The following is a 24,845-nucleotide window of genomic DNA, read 5'->3' as shown; positions in this document are numbered from 1 at the left end:
GAAGATGACATTAAAAGATTGAGAAATTTACCATGTTCCTGGATCAACAGGAACAGCATCATCAAAACGTCCATATTACCAAAAATAGTATACAGATTCAATATGATTCCATCAAAATCCCAACAACCTTCTTCTCAGAAATAGAAAAAAAATGGCACAAAAATTAATCTGGAAACACAAGAGATCATGACTAGCCAAAGCTATCCTGAAGAATAAAAATAAAGCTGGAGGAATCACAATCCCAGACCTCAAGACATACTACAGGGCAAGGGTCGTCAAAACATTTGAAACACTAGAACCATTCTGCGCTTACCAGAGAGCTGTGCTGATGTTGGGAGCATCCTGGGACAGTCAGCCAAGTGTTCCCTGTCGGCCTGAGTATCCATGATGCTCCTTTGAATGTATCCAAAACACAATGACGAACTGGAAGGAAGCTGACTAAGATGCTGACAGTGATCACCACTGGGTAGTTAGATTACTGGAAGAGGAATTTTATACTTTTTGCTCATCTGAGTCTTTTAAAGGTTTAACAGTAAACATTTTAGCATACTTAGAGAAAACATCTTGAGGGAAAATGAGATTCTGTGTACGTACACTCTCCCTGTTGGCAGCAGGTAAGCCGCTTGTCTTTAAAACCATGCTGGCTTTAATATCTGATAAAACTAGAAATAATCATGGCATAAGAAATATTGAGAAGGTAATTTCTCATATCTGCTACCTCATGGAGAGAAATATTCTATCATATGTCAAGCTAAGAATAAGAAAAACAAACTGTTATAAGTACTTCATTTTCTTCCTCTGTTGACTGTCATTTTAAATTAAATTTAAGCACTGTGAGCTTTTTGTGTTTTACAATCATTGCATATGGGGCAGTGAAGAGACCTAGCAACCTCCATGCACCCTACCTTACTGACAGATTGTGCTCCAAGTATCTCACCCCACTGTTGAACTGCTTTAAGTTCGGAGAACTTGAAAACAAAGGCTAAATATATAAATAAAGGCCAAACCATAGAGAAGTGAAACAACATACCTCTCGGTTCTAAGTGACCTAATCTTATGGGACAAGCGACCAGTGACCGCAAGCTAAGGTCAGCAACCAAGCAAAGTGAACAGCAAGAAAGATTCAGTGACGTTCCACCCACCCTGGAAAGAAAGTGATTTGTCTGGAAGCAACCCAGGTACAACACAGAGAGCCCACGAATTGTAAGCACTCCAGGAAGTTTACAGCAGCTCCAAGTACTTTCTAAGAAGGCTGAATGCCCTGCTTGGCATGGGCGGTCCCTGCCAGTATCAGGGAGCCACTGCTTATGCTCAGAGCAACCTGAGCTGGCATAAATCTTTACACCTGTTAATCTCTCGGTCTAGCTTTGATTATAAGGTTCCCCCTTCTCCCTGAGGCATGCATATTTTCATTTGTGGGAAGCTGATTCTATGCAGGAATGCTCTTTTTCCACATGGGTACAAGGGGGCATCCTATATTTTCAACCAGATTTTCCTCTAGTATAACATGCTCACGCCCTGTTCCTTTGAGTGTCCAAGGTCTGTTTTGAGTTAAAGGATACAAATATTTTCAGATTGTGACATGAGATAGTCATTGTTTTACACTAATTAAATGGCTTCTTCATTGTCCCTCCCATATTTGGATGATAACCAAAACTTTAAGCGCAAGGAAAAGATGCCTTGATGCCTTCTGGATCTTTTTTATTATTTTATTTTATTAATTTTAAATATGACAAAAGGGAGGGAGAGATAGGGAGGAAAAAGACATCTTCTATCTGCTAGTTCACTCCCCAGATAATCACGACAACAGGGGTGGGGCCAGACTAAAGCCAGGAGTCAGGAACTCCATCTCTGTCTCCCATTGCCAAGGTCTCAAATATATGGATCATCTTCTACTGCTTTCCGCAATGTGCAACCAGGGAGCTGGATTGAAAGCTGAGCAGCTGGCTCAAGAAGATGCTTTGACATGGAAAGCTGGTGTCCCTCATGGCAGCTTAATTGCCAAACACCAGCCCCATGCAAGATTCCTCTTGTTGTCAAAAAAGGCCCTCGGTTTTTCTCCCAGAGATGGTCTTTATGAACAAGCTACCGGGACACAGAATCCACAGCAGAGATTTTGCTGGGAAACCAGTTGCCTAATTTGGGTGGATCCTGTTCATCTATTCTCTGTGAGGATCACTGTGCCAGCCTAGCAATTCTGCCATTCCCTGGAGAACATGGAAGCTACTCCATCCCACTTACTGGAATGTGGCCCATCTCTCTGCCAAGCCAAATCCCCTTGATCTTGCATGTATATACACAAAAGCCAGGAATCCCTTGCAGGAATCCCTCTAACACCCTGCTCAAAGCATACGACCTCGTTCATTCCTTGCTCTCTTTCATCACTTCCACATCACGTCCAATAAGCACCCAAATCATGTCCAACAAGCACTCAGAGCAGGCTTTTCCTTTGAGGTGAGCAACTTGATTCTCAGAAGGGATTACTCTGTGTGTGTGTTCGTGTGTGTGTGTGTGTGTGTGTGTGGTCGATCTCAGAACACTGGGCTAACAGCAGGAGGCATATGTTCTCATGCCTTCCTAATACTTCCATTAATCTTGCAAGGCTCAGTTTGTAGGGAAGATGCTGCTCATTCTCAAGGCTGACTCAGAGCTGCAGATGGGCTGGAGCCTAACAGGAGACCCACATGGGCAAAGCTTGAGCTTTTGTTGCTACTGTATGATCTATGAGTCAGTGAAGAATTTAATGAGAAAGCATTTCGAAGAGATGAAACTAAAAAAAAAAAAACCTCACAAAGTATAGTTTCCACTCATATTTGTTGTTGAGATATGTCACCTGCAGGCAACAAATAGATAGGGTTTTTTTAATCCAGTCTACTAATTTATGACATTTGATTAATGAGTTGAAGTCATTTACACTCAGAGTTGATATGACTGGGTGGTAATTTGGACCTGTCATTTTAGCAATGGGTATTAACTGATTTAGTCTTCTGTTGTTATTTTACTGGGATGTTCTTCATATTTGCCTTTGATTTTGTTGGGTGCTATTCCTCTTTTCTGTCCAGACAACATCTTTAAGTATCTTTTGTAGGGCAAGTTTGAAAAAGGCATATTCTTTTAACTTTTCTTTACTGTGGAAGAATTTTATTTATTTTCAAAGACAAAGGAGGGGCACAGAACTCCCAACAGGGTTGACCAAAAGCAATCTTCACCAAGACATGTGATAATCAAGCTCTCTTCAGTAGAACATAAGGGAAAGATCCTTAAATGTGCACATGAGAAAAAAATTGACATGTAAAGGAATGCCAATTAAATTCACAGGAGACCTCTTAGAGAAAACTCTACAGGCCAGAAGAGAATGAAGCAACATATTCCAGATTCTAAAAGCGAAAAATTGTCGGCCCAGGATAGAGTACCCAGCAAAGCCTTCCTTTGACCTTGAGAATTATACATATTTAAATAAATTCACCTGTTGATTTTTTTCACAAACTTTCCAAAGTAATCTTAAATATAGCTATGATAATGGAATTACAACAATCCTATACTTCAACTATAACTATATATCATCATAAAAGTTAAGTAACTATGATCAATTCTTTCCTCAAAATATTGTACACCTGCACCTTTTAACTTAGACAAAGTACTTAATGAGTTCTCTTTGCATATGTGAATTGCCAATATTACTGCTTTTGCCTTTGGGACTATTACTGAGTAAAGTAAGTGCTACTTAATTCCAAGCACCTTGAAACTTAGTCCATGTGAGAAGTGAGATGCCTACAAAATGACTAGTGGGCAGGTGACATACACAGTGAAGATACCCCATGTAAAGGGATGACTCCTAGACAAGGCACAGTGAAATGGCATGGTATTTATCCTATTTAAAAGGGCATGTGATTGAAAACTCACCAATTCCTTATTTCCAGAATGTTTTTACTTTATATTTTTGATTAGAGTTGTCTATGAGTTACTGAACCCATGTGGAACATAGAATGGCTCTGAGACAGGTAATTCTTCAATATAATCCAACAGGGCGATGGTTATCTAATTTTCTGCATTTAAAAATCTGCTAAAATAAATGAGCACAGGGAACAAGAATTTCTAGTACATTTTATGAATGCTCAGTCCATTTAAAATGCCACAATTAGGCCGAGCACAATGCACTAGTAGCTAATTCCTGACCTTGCACATGCTGCAATCCCATAGGGACACATGTGTGTGTCCCAGCTGTTCCATTTCCCATCCAATTCCCTGTTTGTGGACTGGTAAAGCAGTCAAGGACAGCCCAAAGCTTTGGAGCCCTGAATCCAAGTGGGAGATCTGGAAGAAGTTCCTGGCTCCTGGCTCCAAATCAGTTTAACTCAGGCCATTGTAGCCACTTGATGAGTCATCCAGCAGGCTGAAGATCTTTCTCTCTGTCTCTCTTTCTCTCTGTAAATCTGCCTTTCCGATAAAAATAAATCTTAAAAAACAAATACCACAATTATTGGATGAGTTGGGCAGTCTTCTCCTTTTCAAGTGAGAAAACTGAGACCCAAGGAAATTATTTCTCTGGTTTAAGGTCAAGTCATCCATCAGTGGCAGAGCCAGGATCCAGACTCTGCAATGACAGGCACACTTGTGTTAGAGACAGGTTGCAAGGAACACTGTAAACCTGGCAGCTTGGAGGTCAGATGTTCTAGAACAATGAATGCCCCAGGGTAGGGCCATCAACATGTGCCCACCAGCCATTTCATCCAGGCTCTTCCCTTCCCCAGGAACTGTGGTCACCCTGTCATTTCTACACAGAAGAGGACATACAGAACACTGGGCACGCAGTACAATGAGCTGCAGAAAGATTCAGAAGGTAATGTGAGGGTTACAATCTTTCAGTTTAATCTCCCAGGGTAAGCATATAAAAGAACCCTACATACAATCTGAGAAGAGAAAAAGCATTCAATGTGCTAGTAACAATAAAAAGAAAAAAGAGGGCATTTGTTGAACAACAGCAATAAATGTACCCAGCAGATATTAACACCAACATTGAGTAGGGAATCCTGTCACTTCATGATCCTGCTAGCCTGGTATGATAGAGAACAAAATGGTATAGTTCCATCAAGACAGCCCCAACTCAAAACAGAAAGGGGATGCAAACCATGCTGGGATGCCCGGGTTCACGTGCCCCTCCAACTCCCAATTCCAGGTTCCTACTGATGTGCCCCATGGAGGCAGCAGGAGATGGAAAAAATATTTGAGTCCCTGCTACTCTTGTGGGAAATGCGGCTTGAGTGCCCAGCTCTTGGCTTCAGCTTCACCCCAAACTCTCTCTCTCACTCTCTCTCATTTTATCTGACCTTCAAATACTATGTTTGAAAAGAAAAAAGTTACAAAGTAACAGAAGGCCTCAAACCATAATCTTTTTAGAGTGAAAACTAACATCAGAATGAGGCTAGGTTGAAGTGCTTAGAGTTGTGCTCACATTCTAAAGCTGACCGTGGTTTACAATGTCAACTTTACGGACACCTGGAACTCTTCTACACTCTTACCAATACACTGACCTTTCCTAATGTAAAGCACAGGGAATGATTTTAGTTAAACAAAGAAACACAAAGCAATTATGGACAATCTAACCAATAAGTTACTATTTTAATTGCATGATACACAGACTCAGGGCAATGAAGCCTAATTTAAGGATCTTTAGAATGCTTTCTGAACAATTTGGGTGCTCATTTTTTATAACTATTTTGTAGAGGTCAAGTTTGCATTCATATTTTAAAATACCACAAAATTCCAGGAAAACCCCTATGTTACAAAGGAGACAAATGCCATTTGAAACACTGATCTCAAATATGTAACAGAGGCTCTGAATACAATTATGAGAAACAAATAAACCAAACCTGGCAGAGTGCCCAGAAATAAGTCAAATGCAAACTTTGGAGAGAAATAGAGATGCAGAAAATGGGGGAGGGGTGGCACAGTGGGGGTTCAAGGAAGTGGAACTGAGATCAGGGACAGTAGAAGACATGAAGACCCAGTAGGGCAGAAGAATAAAAAGTGAAGGAAGCAATCGAAGGGAGGAGCTATACCCAAAGTCTCAAATATATTCCCTGAGGCATTCCCAAGGGGATGGGTTCATGGTTCTAGCCCTACAGTGACTGCATTACTCATCGTCTCAAGTGGACACCCCAGGCCCACTGCTAGATGAATTCTAACAGCAGTGAATGTAGTCTTTTCAGATTACCAGTAAAGCTTCAAATGATCCTGGATCTTCACTCAGTAAAAAAGATGCATCAAGGTTTAAAGATTCCATTATACAACAGATGACAATAATGGAGGAAAATAGACAGTTCAGTTCCATCAGTCCCCAGGACTGTAAACAGACAGAGAAAAGGCTCATTTTCTACCAGGATTTGAAAATTCTTTCCTTCTATTTTCAAGAAGATAGGCTCAGGACAATTACAAGCTTTTGCATCTTAGACCCACAAATTTTGTGTTATAATCAAAGAGGAGCAGGCTCTGCATTCCAACAATAACTAGCTAAAACTGTCATTTCCAAAAGTAACAGTGTCTCGCATTCTAGTTTGCAACATCCCACCCAGGTACAGGAGGTAGAACAACAAACCAAGCACTGGACCAGTACATGCAACTTCTCATTTTAAATCGACCTTAAGGCAGCTAAGTAACAACTTCCATCTCATAGTCAACATAATAGCAATCTGAAAATTGCTGCAACAGTCCTGCTGTACAGTATAAAAACATGCAGTCATGCTGTTTCTGAGATCAAAACAGCGGCAACACCACATACTTTAGATCTGATGAGATACAGATCACTACAGACCCACAGCAGTGTTTTGTATGTACCAGGTACTCTAACCTTCCGTTGGCTGTTTCTGTCCATCCCCCTGACAACTCCAGCAGAGAAGTGCTGTTGCCTCCAGCTTCCAGATGCAAAACTTGAGTCACACACAGAGAGGTTAAGAAACTTGCACAAGCTCACATAACTAGTAATTGGCAGAGCCAGAATGAAACTTAGGAAGTCTGGCAGCAAACTGAGTTCTCTTAGCAACCACACTCACTTTGGTATCCCAGGCAGGATTTTGCAAAAGCTTGTTTTTCTTTCTAAGCAACTGGTAGCTGGACTTCTTGATAGTACCCAGAATGAAAACACTGAACTATGCAATTTTTAGAGTTTTACCAAGCATTACAATGGAGGAGTTCACGGATGAATGGGAATAAGTTGCATCCTCCCGTAGGACATGTCTCCTAGTGTTAAAGGGGAAAAAAAGTCACTGCAATGTTAAGTGTATTCCTTAAATTCCTTACAGATGAATACTGTTCTTTCTTTCTATTGGTAGAATAAAAAACATTATAGAATGGAGCTGGCATTTGTATTCCTGGTTACATACTGGTAGTTGAAAATAAGGCAAATGGATAAAATACTATATTTCAGGAACTTCAATCATTACCTTTGTATTACCTTCCAACTCAGCTTTTTCCATTCTTATAGTTTTGAATGTTGAAAGACAAATTGTAATTACAGCAAATATCTTGCGACTACTAAAACAAGAGCCACAAGTGTGCATGCATTTATTAATATCTCATAACACTTTCTGTTTAACTGAGGACTCTCAAAACAATGGCGTTTCCCCACTAACTGTGGAACCATGAAAACCCTTTTTGGTATGCGATCACACCAGGAAGAACAAAGTGATTTCATTTCCATTAACAGTTAAGCCTGTCTTCATGTCACACCAACACCCATTCCTCCCCTCCTGAGAATGCCTCTCCATTTGCCATATTAAAAAAGATACCTCAGATGGTTTTTCACTTCATACAATTATGACTCATAAGGGAAAACCTCCCCCCAAAATGAAATCTTCATCAAGCGCTGATGCGAAGGGGTTCTCCAAAAGAAAGCGAAATGGAGCACAACGTGGGCTCCGCAGGCTCTCGTGTGACAGTCTCTTGGAGCCATAGAGAGGAATTTTCTGTTTCAAAAACCAATCCCAACAATTTCTTAATTCTCAAAGTCCCTGGCATACTTTTTCCAAAACCAATCCACTAGTTTAATGATCCGATGCAGAATGTAAAAACAGGGTGAGGTGGGCACCGGAGGGTCATCCTGACTCAGTGAGTGAGCTCTCGTGAGTAGCTGGGATCAGAGTAATGGTGGCTCCGAAGTTGCTTAAGCATTGTATACATGTGAATGTGCAAATACACACATACACACACACACACATACACACACACACCCCTTCTCCAGCTTTCTCACCAAACTCCAATTTCCTAAAAGTAAACATATTCTTTATGTCTATATGTTGTGGACAGACCAATCAAGTACTAACACATATAAAGAGTTGAATAAATACCTGCTGTGCCAGTGGATTAGACCTCAACAACTGCCTCAAGAGAGACTCAGGTCAACCTGGAGGCTAAGGCGAGTGAGGCAATGGTACCCAAGTACCCACGCCAAAACAGAGTCATTCTAGAGTCTTCTGCCTGCTCATTTCTGCCAACTGGTCACCAAGTCTTGTTGCTCCTCTTTTTTATAATCTGAAAGCTACCCCTCCTCTCCAGGAAGTATACTCCTCCAGGATTCCAGCCGTCTCTGCTCTCCATCCTGTCATCCAGGTTGGAGATAAACTGAATGGCAGATAGAAAGGAAGATTGTACTTTTGTTTCTGGGACCTTGAGGATGGAAGGCATGGCACTCAGTCAATTGCCAAGTGCGTGAGGTTAGACCCCAGGACTGGCAGCCAAGTGCCAGCTGTAGTCTATACATGGGCAAAAGAGCTTCTTCAAAAGGAGCTGCTTTCTGAGGGCAGCTGCCTCTTGACAGAAAAATAAAGCAGACATGACCTATTGATTGTAACCCTTCCAAGTGCATCAATCAGGTATGTGTTACAGCCCAGTGCCTAAAGTAATGAGGCTCCTTTAATGTGAATAGAATGAGACAAAAAAAAAGACTTCCCATCCCTAGTCTGCCATGAATACTGCAGTCCACAGGGCTCTCCAGGATCTTTCCCAGTCTCTCAATCTGTCCCTCATAAAAATTCACCACAGCCTTACCTGTTATCCACAGGTCTTTGAGGTTACTTCCATGGAAACGAGCATATATGTAGCTCTTCAGGTGTGAGGGCCAACTTCCATCATCTTCCCCTCCCTCACGGCTTGAGACGGGCTCCTACCTTTCTGTCTAACCTCATGTTGTCATCCCCCTTCCTTCCCTGGCTTAGCAAGCTCTTACTCATTTCTTTGCAGACTCAACATCACTTCAAAACCAATTCCCCTGTGAACTGAAACAGTGGAGTTCACCATGGCCAGGACTGCAGCTCTCTCTACGGAGTCCAGGTTTGCCATTCAAGGCCCCAGACGAAGGACCACTTAAGTCAAGAAGAATTCGATTTTTAACCGCGCCCCCCACCCCCATTTCCTACCACAGATTGTGCTTTCAGATACGTTTGAATACGTATTCGGTTAAAGGCAAGCAAGTAGCCAAACACAAAACAGGACATAAAATTTCCATTGAGATAAAATGGTGGTTCAGAGGTAAGAAATGACAAACACATTTGAAAGGTTGCAGAGCATGCGACGTATCTTCTCAAAGTAAGGGATAAAGTATTATAAACAAACATATAGCTAAGGGAAATCCAATGAAATTTCATTTTGAAAAGTCAACATTGAATAGGACTATAACTAAGAAGATAAAAACAAATAGTCGCATGTGAAGATACAAATCAAGGAAAACAATATATACATTTAGAGAGCAAAGAGCTTCCCAGTTAATCCAGGGCCTGGTGTAGACTGAAGGAAAGCCGGGGGAAATTGCAGTTGCAACACATACAGAGCCTTAACTAGCAGATAAAACATATGGTGACTTAATTTACAACAGTAGCAAATTCTTGGACAAAAGAAATCAAGAATTTTTTAATGGAGTAGCCAGTTAGTTTTGCCAGATAAGCAATATAGGAGCTAGATGTTGTTGTAATGACAAGAATAATAAGCTATAAATTTATTTTTTCAATTAATTCCAAATTTCTCAGAATCACAATGACTCTGAGCTGGCAATCACACTATCATCTCAGTGGAGCATTACGCGAGCATAATAAAAAGGCTAATAAACTAGTTCGGATGATCAAGAAATTACATACTAATTTGCAGTCATTTTTCATCTAGCTTGCAGCTCAACTTACTCTCTTTCATGTTTCATCTATCTAATGAATCCATATTTGCCTTTGGTCCCTGATGCAATAAGCATTACCTACTCCCCGAGGCTCTCAATAACCAGTTAACACAAAACGTTTATTTCAGGTAACGATAATGTTGACCATCTGCTGCTTCTTCACTATTTCTTCCTCGTGCCCCTACTGCCAACTCCGATGAGCTTCAGAGACCACTTTTCAGATAACACAAATAATGAGCAAAACAGCAGACAATGAGGAATTGCTGAGGTGCCCGATTTCAGCATCACAGTTTTCCAAATGAACCAGACAGATCAGCTCTAGACCTACCTGCAGCCAATTCTGAGTTACAGCCGAACCAAGCTAAACAAATCCCCGGTGGCTCTTCAAATAGCACCAGTAGCAACAGACCACAAAATTGTTTCTGTTCTTTCATCAAGTAGCTAAGCACTGCTGGCCCAACAGTTGGATATATGGGACTAGAGCTGCTGATCTATAAATTGAAAAGATCAGTGGACGTCTCTTAACTGTCAGCTGAACACTCTCTTCTAAGGGTAACCAGAATTCCCAGAAGGACAATTTATCCGGCAGTGGCATCCCATCCTGGACCCTGCAGAACACCATCCTTTTCCAACTTTTCACTGTCTATGTTGGGTTCCCTGGTATAAAGTTTCTGAGATGTTTTGAATGCAGTGGTTTATTGGGAAAACCATGGGGATCACACTGATTAAAGGGTAGAAAAGCAAGCAGAATGAGAAGAGGGGCAAGTTGAGGACAGGAACTGCAGCAACAGAGCACCTGCCCAGTACCATTTAGAGTTCTAGAACCCAAGATGGCCCTTGGAGTTGTGCCAACACTGCTGCCTCAACTGGTCACTGCATGCTGTTTTCCCTTCTCACCTCCCTGTCTTGAGTTACAATGATTTACGAAGGAGCCAGGGCTGTGGCATAGCAAGCTAATCACCTGAAGTGCCAGTATCCCACATGGGCAATAGTTTGCATCTCAGCTGTACCACTTTCAATATAGCTCTCTGCTTCTGGCCCAAGAAAACAGTGGAGGATGGTCCGAGTCCTTGAGACCCTGCATCCACTTGGGAGACCCAGAAGAAGCTCCTGACTTCTGGCTTAAAAACAGTTCAGCTCCAACCATTATAGCCATACGGAGAGTGAACCAGAGGAGGGAGGATCCCCGTCTCTCCTTTTTCTGTGTAAATATGCCATTCAAATAAAAACAAATAAATATTTTTAAATATGTATACAATGATTTCTGAAGATGTCCTTAGCTGGGGGCCTCAGTGGGCAGTACTGCAGGCAGCTGAGGCAGGAGGGCCTACGAAGGGAAGAGAAAGTCACTACTTTGATCTCAGAGCTTCTGCCAGTTAGAAAAGCAGGAAGAAGCCGCACGCAAAACAATTCTAATATCCTAAAGCTTTGACATTGGCAGACCTTAACAAAGCCGTTTCTGTCAGCATGTCTCAATCTCTTTCTCCGTAATGTGCTTCAAGGTCACCTGTACCACGTTCCAAAGCTGTGTGCAAAGTCCTTCAGTCCTTTAGTCCTTCTTCAAAGACTGTGAGTAATCCTATGTGAGGAGGGGCATCAAAGAATCTCCCCAGCCACAGCGACATTGCAAGGGACACACAGTGACCTCAAGATGAAAGAGGTCTGCAAGCAACAGCTTGGGAAATCCGACGTTAGACTGAGGCCAGTTAGTCAGCTGTGTGTTAGCCATGTCCCCCCTCATGAGTCAATTTTCCTTGTTGAAAGCAAGGGACATGAACCAAAGCATTTAAAAATGATTCCTTTCCTATTTTTATTAGCCAATATCAAAGAAATGCCTATTGGAAGCACAACTCAGGGGAGGGAATTGGTTTCTTATTACTCAGTCCACGTTGTTACGGCTTTAGGAGAGGAGAATGACTCCCCAAGGAAATACTGTCTCTCGAAGCATCAGGATGCATGCAGGCACACAGGACCATCCACAGAAGAGGCCTTTCAAGCAAGAGGAAAAAATAAAGAAAATGATTAAGATAGAACCACATAAGCAAAGTGATGCAAAGTAAAATATGAAAATCAAGCCATTCAGAACAGGAGTGCCAGTTCTCCAAACTAACCGCATAGCAGTACGTGCAATACCCATTACCCACAGGAAGTGGCATGTGGGTTTCTGACCCAGGGAGTAGTTATTGATCTTCAACAGTGACAGCCAGAAAATAAATACAAACACCACTCATGAACCCGAACTGACACTGTGGCCTTTCAGAATGAGTGCCATCAAGACTCCAGGTCATGCAGAGTAAAATCCCTCAACTAATGAGGCAACATTTCCTCATACTGTTAACAAAGGAAGACACCCAGCTCCAAGTCGATATCCCATCACACAGAAAGGCTTTCACTGCAGCCACTCCAAGTCCTCTGCTCACAGGGCACAGCTGCTGCACCTCTGCCTGCATCTCCAAAAGCTCATGGATTACGCTTCCTTCTTCTTCAGCCACATTCTTAGGTTGATCCTTTATCTGAAACTGTTCCTCTAAGAGATGCATAAAAAAATCATACAACGCACAGATGTGGCTAGTATTTCTTGAACTCCTTCAGAAGGATACTCTATCTACAGTGACAGAAATAACAAAAAATTGAGAAGAATATACGGTTGGCTAAGTTGGAAGAAAAGTAATATTTAAATATAGATTTTACATGTGGCTATTTGGCCCAGCACCTAAGACACCAAGGGATGTGCACATGGCACTATGCTTAGCTCCTGACCCCAGCTTCCTATTAATGCAAACTCTTTAAAACAGCAACGGTGGCTCAAGTACATAGGGCCCTGCCACCTGTGTGGACCTCTATGGAGAATCAGCTTCCAACCTGAGCACCAGTTGTCTTATACTTTGGAGGAGTGAAGCACTAAGTGGGAGTCTACACTGTCTGTTTACCTTGCTTTCTCTCAGCCTCTCAAACAAATAAATCTTTTTTAAGGTAAAAAATTATAACCTATAGAGTCATGTTTGTTTTACCATGAGTAAGTAAGGGCTCATGTATGTGAATGCTACAGATCACAATATCTTGACATTTTTTCTTACATCAATTATCTTATGGCACTTAAAACTGCAGGCGCTCAAGATGGTGGAATAGGGTAAGGACATGTTTAAGCAGACAGAGAATCATTAGCCAGAATGAAGCAAAGAGGACACATTCTAGGAAATAGGAGAGGAGAGGAGAGGCCAACAGCAGAGGGGCACCTGGAGACTAACGGTTATGGGGAAGTAGGAGAGACAACAGTGTGGTGTTGCAGTGACCAGATATGCCAGTGGCAGTCAGCAAGCAGGGATCTGAGCTCTACTGACAGCCAGAGCTCCACCAGCAGCCAGATGGGAAGCAGAGTTCACCAGCAGCTCAGCGTGTGAGCCCAGGCAAAGAACTACCCATCCAGCTGGTTTGTTTAATTTGACTAGGAGCACAGACAGAGCAGTAGAACCTAAGCAAGTGGTGCAGAAACAGGGTAGATTTCATAGCCCAGATCTCCATCAAAAGGACATCAGGTGCCCTTTGGTATAGAGGCAAAGGCTGTGAGACAGGACTGTGAATGCACTAAGCTGGGAGAGAACTCATTTCTGGCTCTGTGCATTGCACCGACATGGTATCCTACAGGTTCCACCAAAAATAGGTCCAGGTAGCCTCCAGACCTAACAACCAGCAGATCCATAGCTCCACCAGTGGCACATCAGGCACTATTTTGTACAGTACGGCAAAAGCTATGAGACTGGAGGAACAAACAATGGTGAGTTGTGCATGCACTGAGCTGGGAGCAAACTCAACTGCCAGCTCAATGCATTTCACTGGTCCCACAGGGAAAATAATACCAATTTTGGCATTTGATGGGTCAAAATAGGCAGAGGTGGCCTTCAGACCTAACCAGCAGTTTCCTCCAAGATTTGTAGCACCAATGATCTAGTTATTTAGAACACCTGGTGTCTTCCTAATCTTGGGAGCTGCCTGAACCAGAAGAGGGAGAAAGGTTGCACAGACAATGGCGCAGTCACAGCATGGGATCACAGGAGGTGGAGAGTGGTAAGCAAGGAGCTAGGGCTCTAGAGACCATGGGAGAAGTCTAACACAAGAGCCCAGAACTGAAACTCACTGGAGGGAGTGGCAGAAGTGACTGCAGATAAACAACCAGGTACCAAACACAATAAGAAAAATCAAACTGTAGACCAGTGGGCAAAACAGCTTAGAAACCTGCCCCAAGGAGAACAATCTGCTAATCAGAACTACAATGACCTAGGGCAAGAGACAGAGGTACAATGAATATTACTGAAGGCTCCCCTGCAAACGAACAAAATGCCTTTGCCAACCCACCAAAACCACAGGCAATTGCAAAGAACATCCTAGTAAAATAACAACTGAAGACGATCTTGCTCATCTTCTGATAGACGGGAGGCAGCCTGCCAATCCACCACCTAATGAACAGTGAACGTGTGATCTGGAGTCACACGAAGTGAGCTCAGTTTCCTTCAGAGGATACCTTTCATTTGCGAACACCTGATCCATAAAACTGTCACTTGCTCTTCTTTTTCCATGCCTCCTTCTCAGTCATTGCAATTCTTCGAAACATACAAGCAAAACAAAGCTTGACAAGTGCTTGGGGCACAACCCAAATGATGAGACAAGAGAGGTGATGAGCACGGCGTAGAGGCAGTGGGACTGTGGCAACCACAGGAATCTGCTCGGCCACACTAGCTACGCGCCTTGAGCTGCACTATGGGTGTGAAGTGCAGCTGCCATACTGCCTGTTCAAGTACCATTTGCATGGCTATGCCTGGTGTTCAGCAGAGGTGGCACCTGGTACAGGGTCAGCAACTGTTAGCTACAATTATCAAAATAGTTGAGAATAAAATAAACATGTTAGTAGGCAAGCCTCCCAAATATCTATTCATTTACCTTTTTGTTCCAGGAGCTAGGTTTTGTTTGTTTGTTTTGTTTTGTTTTTTTTAAAGAAAGTTGAGATGATCATTGGTTCTGTTCATTCCAATGAGAAGCAGTTGATGCTTTAATTCCCGTCCCCCCTCATTTAGTTCAGTTCTCCCTCTGCTTGTGTTTATACTGTCTTCCTCCCAACCTTCAGGAAGTCGCCTTCCTCATCTTTCTGAGGTCAGAGGTAACCACTAACAGCTGGAACATCTAAGACCTGGTCTTGGACTTAATCGAGATGCTCCCACAATTCAACACAAGTATTCCATTGAATCCAAAGGTTCAAGTGCACATACAAGTAGCTGTTTCTGCAACTCTCCTGGCTTAAAAGTGCCTGGCTGGCAGCAAGAAGGTCAATCCACAAGTATCAGAGAAATTCCTGACATTTTTCTGCAAAAATTTCGATTCTCTTTCCACTACTACATCTGCTTGGAAAATGCTGCAAAGGAATTTACCACAGAAAGGGTAGCAAACAAAAAATGTTTTAATAACATTTCTACACATTGCTCAAGGCATCTAAAGTTACAATTATGAGTTCATGCAGTGTTAACAACTGTTTTTCATTTGGTTATTGGTTTAAGAATTTAAATAGGAATTGATAGAATGAGCATATCGAATGCACAACCTAATAGAGATTTATGGCTCCAGAAACAGTCTACCCTGCTTCAGCCACGGAACGGGAAAATGGTGACCATATGTTTACGTTTCATTGCTGAGGAAAATGCAGCAATGGCTGGTGATTTTTCATGTCAAAACTTTTAAAGCTGTACCTCTTTGGGGGTATTAACTAACACATTTTGGAAATATCTGCCTGAAGGCTTCCATTCTGCATTGCACGGTGCAGGCTAGGGAGGCACACAAGCTGGAAAGGTTATGTCTACTCTCCAGAATCATGCCATCCCCCTCGCTGATAGAACAACCACAATAATACCCCTCCAGGGACTAAACCTCCGGAGAAACAGAACACAGAATTTGCGAAATAGCTAAGGAGAGTCCCTCACACAACATTTCATTTCTCCCAAGACTCTAAGCCACTCCTTCTACTAACCCAATTTGCTATTGTTTATTTTTGCAAAATATACCCATGTTTTAGGCATGTCTCTCCAGATGTTGTCCATAATTGTTATTATTCACGGAGTTGAGAAGGATGGTCTTTGTGTGAGTCGGCACAAATCACCTTGTGCCGAAGTCACTCAATAATATGGTCCAGATATGGTTTATTCCCTGAAGATTGATGTGAAATGAAACATAATCTCTACTGTGAGGAATTAAGAGGATGGCTACTCAAGCTGACTGTGTTACTTATATGAGGGGTCTTTGCAAAGTGTTTAAGGGTAGACAAAGCCACTAGTTTAAAGCCCAAAATAGGCTAAATATTGTGACTTTAAAAGAAGAGAGGACAGAAGAGGAAAAGAGATCAAAACACACTATACCTTGCTTCAAGACTCTGCCAAGAAGGCAGCCCTCACTAGACGTGGCCATTCAACCTGGGACCAGACAATGAGCCTAAAGAAGCCACTCTAATTCCCAAAATACAATAACATGGTGGCTCCCTGACAGCTTCTCAATTAAACTTTGAATGTCCTTTAAGAAAATCTTATTGTATCCAGAGACCACTACAGTAAGTAGATGGAAGGAGCTCTCTAAATCCCTATAGCTAGCAGAATGAGCTGTTCAGCCAATATTGACCTTGCCGCCATGAGAAAGGACAGCTGAACTGGCTCCTCCTAGCAGAATCCAAGCTACACCAAATTGTCTCCAAGTTCCTTAAGGAAGACACTCTTCCCTTGCAGCTTCTGATCAGATCCCACTAGACAACAATACCAATTAGACTGTTATCTACGAAATAAAAACATTTACTCTACATTATTTATTCAAGATATCCAAAATAGCACAATTAAAAATCTTGCTTCAAGTTTACTAGATCTGCATGTTTCAGCATAATAATAACAAAACAATGACGCTGTTAAGTGTAGTTGATATTTATAATTGTTCTGAAAATCAGGAAAGTCATTTATCAAGCTCAATTTTCAGTGCAGGAAATTATATCCCAAGAAGGCGGGGGAAAGGAGCCAGCATTGTGGTGAACAGGTTAAAGTATTGCCTGCAACACCCGCACCCCAGTGGGCACCAGTTCCAGTGCTGGCTGATCCACTTCTGATCCCGCTCATATGACACACGCACATATACAAAGACACAGGGATGCAGAAAAGAGAAGGACAGCACTGTTCAACAATTTGTTACAATGACACAGACATCCCATGGTTCGGAGCAAGAGCAAAGCAAGTTAGAAACAAATAACAACCCTTCATCAAACATCATCCTTGAGGACAGAATGTCTGCCAGGAAACCATCCCTTATTCAATACTGAGATCTCAATCATATTTACACAGGGTTAACTTTCTACAGTCTTGCTCCCTGGTGAGGAAACCTAACAACCTAACTTAGATTTGGACACCTACACTTATCTGGCAAGTCTTTTTTTTTTTTTTTTTTTAGGATTTATTTTATTTATTTTTACTGGAAAGTCAGATATACAGAGAGGAGGAGAGACAGAGGGGAAGATCCTCTGTCCATCGATTCACTCCCCCAAATGGCCACTACAGCCAGTGCTGGGCCAATCTGAAGCCAGGATTCTGTTTCTTATGCCGGTGCAGGGTCCCAAGGCTTTGGGCCATCCTCACCTGCTTTCCCAGGCCACAAGCAGGATGGGAAGTGGAGCTGCTGGGATTAGAACCGGCGCCCACATGGGATCCTGGCACTTTCAAGTTGAGGATTTTAGCCGCTAGGCTACTGAGCCAGGCCCTGGCGAGTCTTTTTTAAAGAGAACCAATGTTAATTTTTTTAAGTTCTAGCTTCTTAAAGGTCTCATACACCCATATTTGTTCAGCACTCTGGAATACACTGCTCATCATAGCAGTCCTTCAGATACTTTAATTATTAAATACTAAGCTTCTAAACTTCTCTTTTTCCTTATTCAACCTAGACTTGATGCCAGAATCTGTCACATATTTTGAAGACAATCTCAGGCCATCTTAAGATGCACAATACCTAGAAGTTTTCACTAGTAAAACAGCAAAGCAAAGTTAACTAAACAGCTTTCTGAGATATCTGCAGATATGAAAGAACAAAATGATTTCTCATTACTCATAACCACCCCAGAATTCATTGTGCTTCACAGGGCAGAGGGGATTAAGATACAATTTTCTAGGGTCCGGCGCGGTGGCTCAGTGGTTAAGGTCCTCGCCTTGCACAGCCGGGATCCCATATGGGCGCCGGTTCTATCCCGGCAGCCCCGCTTCCCTTCCAGCTCCCTGCCTGTGGCCCAGGAGAGCAGTAGAGGACGGCCCAAAGCTTTGGGAACCTGCACCCGCGTGGGAGACCCGGAAGAGGCTCCTGGCTTCAGATTGGCATAGTATCGGCCCGTTGCGCTCACTTGGGGAGTGAATCATCGGATGGAAGATCTTCCTCTCTGTCTCTCCTCTCTGCATATCCGCCTTTCCAATAAAAAAATAATAAAAAAATAAATCTTTTAAAAAAAGATACAATTTTCTAAAGTGGAAAGGAAACTTACCTGTATTTATTTATTCTTTTGATTTAAATTTGGAGAAAGAGTCCTCAGATCTCTAAAGCTACCTTCCCATTTTTCATGCCAGAAACAACACTGTTCCCTGTACTGATGATTCTTCTGTTTGAACCAAATGGTGGAACAGTCATTCATCCTCTGACTTGTGTCAGAACCGAGTTATTTCACAGAAGCTGTCTCAGTGTTAAAGCAACCTTGAGGGAAGCATCAAGCCCATATACACACATCAGGAAGGCAGCATCCACTGGTCTCAGCAATAACAGGATACTGCCTCAGGAGAGCATGGCTTGGGCTTCTGCATTCCCTCTTGGCACATGAAGTTGCAAAGTATCTGCTAAGTCAGGAAGTATCTGCCCTGAGTCAGGACAGGGTGGCCATTCCCCATCACTGGGTCCTGAGATGGTTGCGAGGCTGAGTATGCCTTCTCCCCTTGTCACCCCCTTGCCCTCAGAAATGGGAAGAAACAGAAAGTTTGGCAACAATGATCACACCCACTTCTCCCTAACACCGGATTCTTCCCTCCCTGATCAACTATGTAAGCCTCATCTAAAATAAAGAAAATTATATGCCTCCACTGTGTGAGCCCCACTGTGTGAGCCCCACCATGTGAGCACCACCACCACGGCCATGTGAACGCATGGGAAGATGACCACCCTCACCAGAGCCTGCTCATGCTGAAGCCTGACCTCAGGCTGCTGTGCTTCACACTGGGAGAAAACAGTGTCTATACTGTAAAGTCACCCCATCCCTGCTACTGCGTTACTGCAGCTCAAAATGACTAGAACAAGCACAGAGTATTCCCCTTCATTTAGCGCCACAGCAAGTAACAGTGACAGGGAACCCAGATGCCCCATGCACAATCCCCGTTGCCTTCAGGGGTCGTTTAAATGCTGCCTTTTCAGTAAAGACCAGAGTGACTATTCTAATTAAAATTGCAGCGCCATTATCCTCCCACATTCCGAATTACCTTAATCTGCCAATTTTCATTATTCAGAGACTTGACCCCATGTACCACGTGATTTATTAAATTGCCATGTGTGTGCATGTATGTGTGTATCAACTGTCCAAATCCCCCTTCATCCCAATACACACACACACACACACACACACACACACACACACACACACACAGGAATATGCAAGACACGATCTTCATCTGTGAATAATGCCAAGAAACTAAGAGAGCCTGAACTATAGCCTGACCTGAGTAAAATGCAAACGTGCTAGATGAATGAATGCTAGACTTTAGACTTAAGAGTTGCTCTGAATTCAACCTACACTCACTGCCTGACTCGGGAGAAATTACCATGTTCTCTAGGGCTGTGTCTCCTCACACGGAAGTCAGGAACACCCGAGCTCCTGCTCTTAGGGGATCACTGTGCGCATGAAGGGAGTTGGAACACATCTAGTGATTAGAATTATGCCTGGAAATACACTCTCACATCAAATGTCAACCGCCATCATTATTTCAAAGTGTACTTCCCAAGGTGCTGATGGAGTAGCGATGATTAATACTCTAGGGTGATTGGCTTGCGTCTTATCTATCAGCAGACATCTGAGACACGAAAGGGACCCATAGCCCCTAGTGGAGTAGAAAGCTACCAATGTTCAAATCCCATTGCTAAGGCTCATCAGCTCCAATTCAACACTCTGCAGGGTTTTGCAAAAGGGCTGTTAACAGTGTCAGTGCTCCTGCCTCTGACCTGCTGGTGTAGAATAAACATGACACTGAAACCGCAGAGTAAGTGATTGTGAGGCTGGGAAACCTTAAAAGGCAGGGAAAACAGCACCTCTCCCCCTACTTGAACTGGGATTTGTTTATTTGGCTTCACTGGAGTCAGAGTTAATGGTCCTAATGGCTTTGAATCTCCCAATTCATTCTTCAGATTTCTATGCATGAGGTGCAACATATGTTTTACGAAAGATAAAGAGAAAAAAATAGCCCTCCATAAAAGAAGTTACCAGAACATCCTAATCACTCAGACATTCACTTCTGATTCTAAATAGCTAAAGATTAATTTAGCGCAGGGCAAAACCCAAGCCGGCATGAAGGCAGACGGTGGCAAGATTGCCAATTAGATCATAACTTGGGTCATTACCAGTGCTAAGGAAAACAAAACACCTTGGAAACACCTGTTCTGGATGTATACAGTCCCTTTGATGTTGCAAGAAATGCAAGGATTTGGGGACTAATAGAAGCAAGAGGGAGGTGGAAAGGGCAACACAGAGAAAAACAGACGTGCAGGTGTAACTTACTAACTTCCAATAAATTCAAACATGCCTCTCGGGGTTTAATCTCTGTTAAGTAGCCCATGAGATACGAAATGAATGGCAACACACTCAAGGAGCAGAAAATGGAGATGCCACTCAGGAATCGCCCCCTCCACCCCGCTTAGAGAAGGAAGCATCCAATAGCTGAAATGAGTCTGAAGTATTCACACCCTCCCACCCTGCGATGTGACGCTCCACCTTATACACAACAAGCTCCCGAAACCTTCACACGCCATGGTAAAGGACCAAGGAGTTCCAGAATGAACTCTAGAATCTCCACTTCCTACAAATCCAAGGAATTGCCCAATTGCTCATACCACACACTGAGCCTTGAGTTACACCGATGACACCTGGAACACTGTGCCCTGGCACCTGCCCATGCTGTCTTCCTGAACAAACTTTTTCTATGAAAATGATCATTTTCCAAGAGCAAGAAAATATGAACTTACTAATAAGTCAATGATATCTTTGTCATTTCAATGACTCCATAATTCTGCAATCTTCAAGAAGTGGGTGCATCACGGTGTCCACAGTCACTAATGCACAAGATATACTAAGCCACAGATGTTTGTACACAAATACCAACGTTTTAAAGTTGTGCACTCTATTAATATAGGCTCATGGATCACTTCCCACCAAAGTTTGAAATATAAATCTAAATCTTCACAAGCGTTTTTATTCTCAGTCTCCCTTGAGAATAGGTAACTGTCTAGGAACTATGTCTCTTCTTCTGAAATTCGACTTTTTCTGTTTGAAACAAGGCACTGGCACAACAAATTCCCACTGGATTGCTTGCATAACCTTCACCAGGCAATAATATCACGGCATCATGTTGAACGTACCCAACTGTACAGCATAACCCTGCAGAGGAGGGGCCATAAACAGAGCAGCAAAAGAAGTGGGGGGAAGGTCCTGTTACCCATCTTTCTCTAGTCTTTCCATCACAGAGAAACGTTGGTACATCTGAAGGGGGTGGAAGAAAATTAACCACACCCCCCGCCCAGCCCAAACACGAGACTTTTCCTCCCCAGACTTCCTCTTGGTCCCGCGAATCAGCTGAGTACAAGAGGCTTTGTCTCTAACAAGTCCGCAGTGTATCTAAATCTGATCCCAGTAAAATCGGACTTGGGCTGAAGTGAAAATGCAGAGGTAGCATTTACGAATAACAGCTGGAGGACATTAGTTCCCTGTCTCTCCTGTTCTCTCCCAGGGGCTGAACATTCTGCCTTTCAGACAGGAAGCCGTCCTGTACCACACACTGCACACGGCGAGAATGGCTGGGATCTCAGAACAAGTTGCACCAAGGGGGTGCTGAGAGGCGCTGCAAGGTCCCCTGGCTGGCCTCGCCCCCAGCACTGCTCAGTGCACACCACGGGCATGCGAGCCTTGACAAGGACACGCCACAATTACTGAAAGCTTTTTAATGACTCAGAGCAAGAAGGCTTAATCTTTCATTTTTCCACACATTTTAGGAACATTAACTCTACAACATCTTGGGGAGTGGCCAAGATTCTCCAATAATCTTTTGGCATCCTTTCCTATTTTCTATCTAAAATGACAACCTTCTATTTCTTTTTTTTTTTTTAAGGAAATGGTAAAAACTATCAATCCTAACAGCCCAGGATAAATACACAGATAGACAGAACCCAAAAAAGTTTCTGGAAAATAGAATTCAAAGGCATGCTTATTTTAGTGCCAAAAAATGAAATCCAAGCCTAGTACTTTCTTTTTTTCCATAATACACATTCTCCATGAACTTTCTGAAGACCTGTCACTACTTATGTATACTTCTGGAGAGTTAAAAAATCAAGACTGTGTGTGTGTATGGATGTGTGTGTGTGTGTGTGTGTGTGTGTGGATGTGTGTGTGTGTGTGTGTATGGGTGTGTGTGTGTGTGTATGGATGTGTGTGTGTATGGATGTGTGTGTGTGTGTGTGTGTGTGTATGGATGTGTGTGTGTGTGTGTGTGTGTGTGTGTGTGTGTATGTATATATAAACATATAGATGGAATCCAGAACATGATGCTCTGGAAAACGATGACTTCAACAAAGGCTTCATGTGGAGATCGTTTCTGAGGGTCGGTTTCTTCTGTAACTCCACCAAGCCGCTGGGAAACGAGCAGGCATAAACACGGGGGCATAAACACCCACACTCTGTGACCACAACTCCAAGTTTCGAACCGGATCATCTGAGTCTCCTCAAGCCCGCATGCTCACTGCTGTTCTGCATTCCTCCCAGTCTGCAAGCCCGGCCCCTCCTTCGCCACCGCCTGTCCGCTGGGGCCGGCCGGGAGGCTGACCGCGTCTCCTCCACTCCCCCCGAGCCAAGCTCACCAGATACAAACCTTGCTGACTGCTAAACTGCACAAAACGCCCTCGCCTTATGCATATCAAGGGCTGTTCATCAATCGGGCTACAACACTAGGGTTTTATGCTCAGAGGGGGAGGAGAGCCGAGGGAGAAGCCAACCCACACATCCATCATCCTTTGAGGAGTAGGTGGAGTTTCAAGTTTCCCCAACTTCCAAGTTCCCACTTGACAGGCAATATTTCTGGGCAATGTCCAGCCGCTTGTAACAGATGGTCCTTTGCCCGTCTTGAGCCCTAGGGAACCCAGACAAAGCGTGCAGCCTCGCAGGACCCCAGGGTGGTGAGTTGCACGAAGCTGTCAGACCAGAGGGACAGTTAGCAAAGAATGCAAGCTTCACTTCTCTCAGAAGTGCTTCCTGCCACAGGAAAGTTAAGTCCAGAGCACCGTAGCACAAAGGCCTGGGAAAGTTTGCACCGCGTTGTTTTTTCCAAAACGTCTTCTTCACTATCTGCCAAACCATCACCCTAAAACCCAGGCGCCCACGGGGGCAAAGAGGAGGCGCATGTGTTCTCAAACGCAGTTGCGACGCAACTTGGGCCGTCCTGGGAAGTTGCCTAAAGACACCCACCCAGGAGAAGAAAAGCACCCTCGGGGTGTCTCACCCCGCTCATGGCTCATCAGTGCCAAGAAGGAAGGTGGTGGCACAGCCAGGGTGCCAAGCGGGGGCGCGCCGGGGCAGCGTGCGTGAACCCGCTACCCAGCCGCGAGGACGCCAAGGCGGAGGGGGAGGGGGCACTATCCGGGAGTGTGAGGACGGGCGGCCCACTCACCCTCACTGCCGTACTGTTTGCCATTGTTCGCGCCCATCCTGTCGCCGTCATGCCCGCCGTCTCCCTGGACACTGCATAGCTGGGGCGCACCTCCTGCGCGCTTGGCCACTGGAAAGCCCGCTCGACGGGACCGTTAGCTGCGCATAGCCCTCGGCTCCCGGGCCGGGCTCGGCTCCTGCACTCCGGTGGGAGGTGGCGCTCGGTCCCCACTCCTGGCACCCCACCCCCCGAGGGCTCCGGGCGGGGCCCCGCCGCTTAGAATCCGCGTTCGGGGCCGGCGGGCGCAGCGCCACCGTGAGCCCGCGCCCGGGGGCCGCCCAGAGGCTCGCCGCGCCGCCGCCACCGGGTCCCCATCCGCCCACCGAGCTCCTGAGGTGGGCGCTGAGCCGCGCGGGCGCCCGGGCTGCCGGGCTCGGCCGCCTCCTTGGGGCGCCCCTGCGCGCCCACGGCTTCCCTGGGGAGGAAGCGGCGGCCACTTGTTGCGGATGCCCCGAGCCTGAGGCGACTGGCGGCCCGGCGCAGCTCGCCCGCGGGCCGGACTTTTGTTAGCGCCAGGCGCCTCCTCTCGCCGCCCAGCGTCAATCACAGCTGGAGCCCCGGGGAGGAAGGCCGGCCTGGAGATGCGCGGCCTTTTAAAGGGGCAGTGCGCCTTTTCGGGGCTCCAGCTCTGCGCCCCAGGCTCGGTGTGGGCTCTGCGCGCCACCCGCGAGCCGTTTGGGACGGAGGAA

General features: G+C 44.3%; 1 protein-coding gene across 1 annotated transcript in view; it reads right to left on the bottom strand.

The window, feature by feature from the left end:
* Nucleotides 1–24,635, bottom strand: part of FBXL7 (F-box and leucine rich repeat protein 7) — a 263,880-nt gene extending 239,245 nt beyond the window's left edge. The window contains exon 1 of the mRNA XM_040977648.1: nucleotides 24,118–24,635. Within this exon, the coding sequence (XP_040833582.1) occupies nucleotides 24,118–24,154 (37 nt within the window). The 5' untranslated portion in view covers nucleotides 24,155–24,635. The remainder of the gene's footprint in view (nucleotides 1–24,117) is intronic.
* Nucleotides 24,636–24,845: the final 210 nt, after the last annotated feature.

Source organism: Ochotona curzoniae, unplaced genomic scaffold (assembly GCF_017591425.1).
Source record: "Ochotona curzoniae isolate NIBS_2020 unplaced genomic scaffold, NIBS_Ocur_1.0 contig_2754, whole genome shotgun sequence".
Taxonomy (NCBI): Eukaryota; Metazoa; Chordata; class Mammalia; order Lagomorpha; family Ochotonidae; genus Ochotona; species Ochotona curzoniae.
The sequence above is the reverse complement of the archived record's forward strand: the minus strand, read 5'-3'. Positions and strand labels throughout refer to the sequence as shown.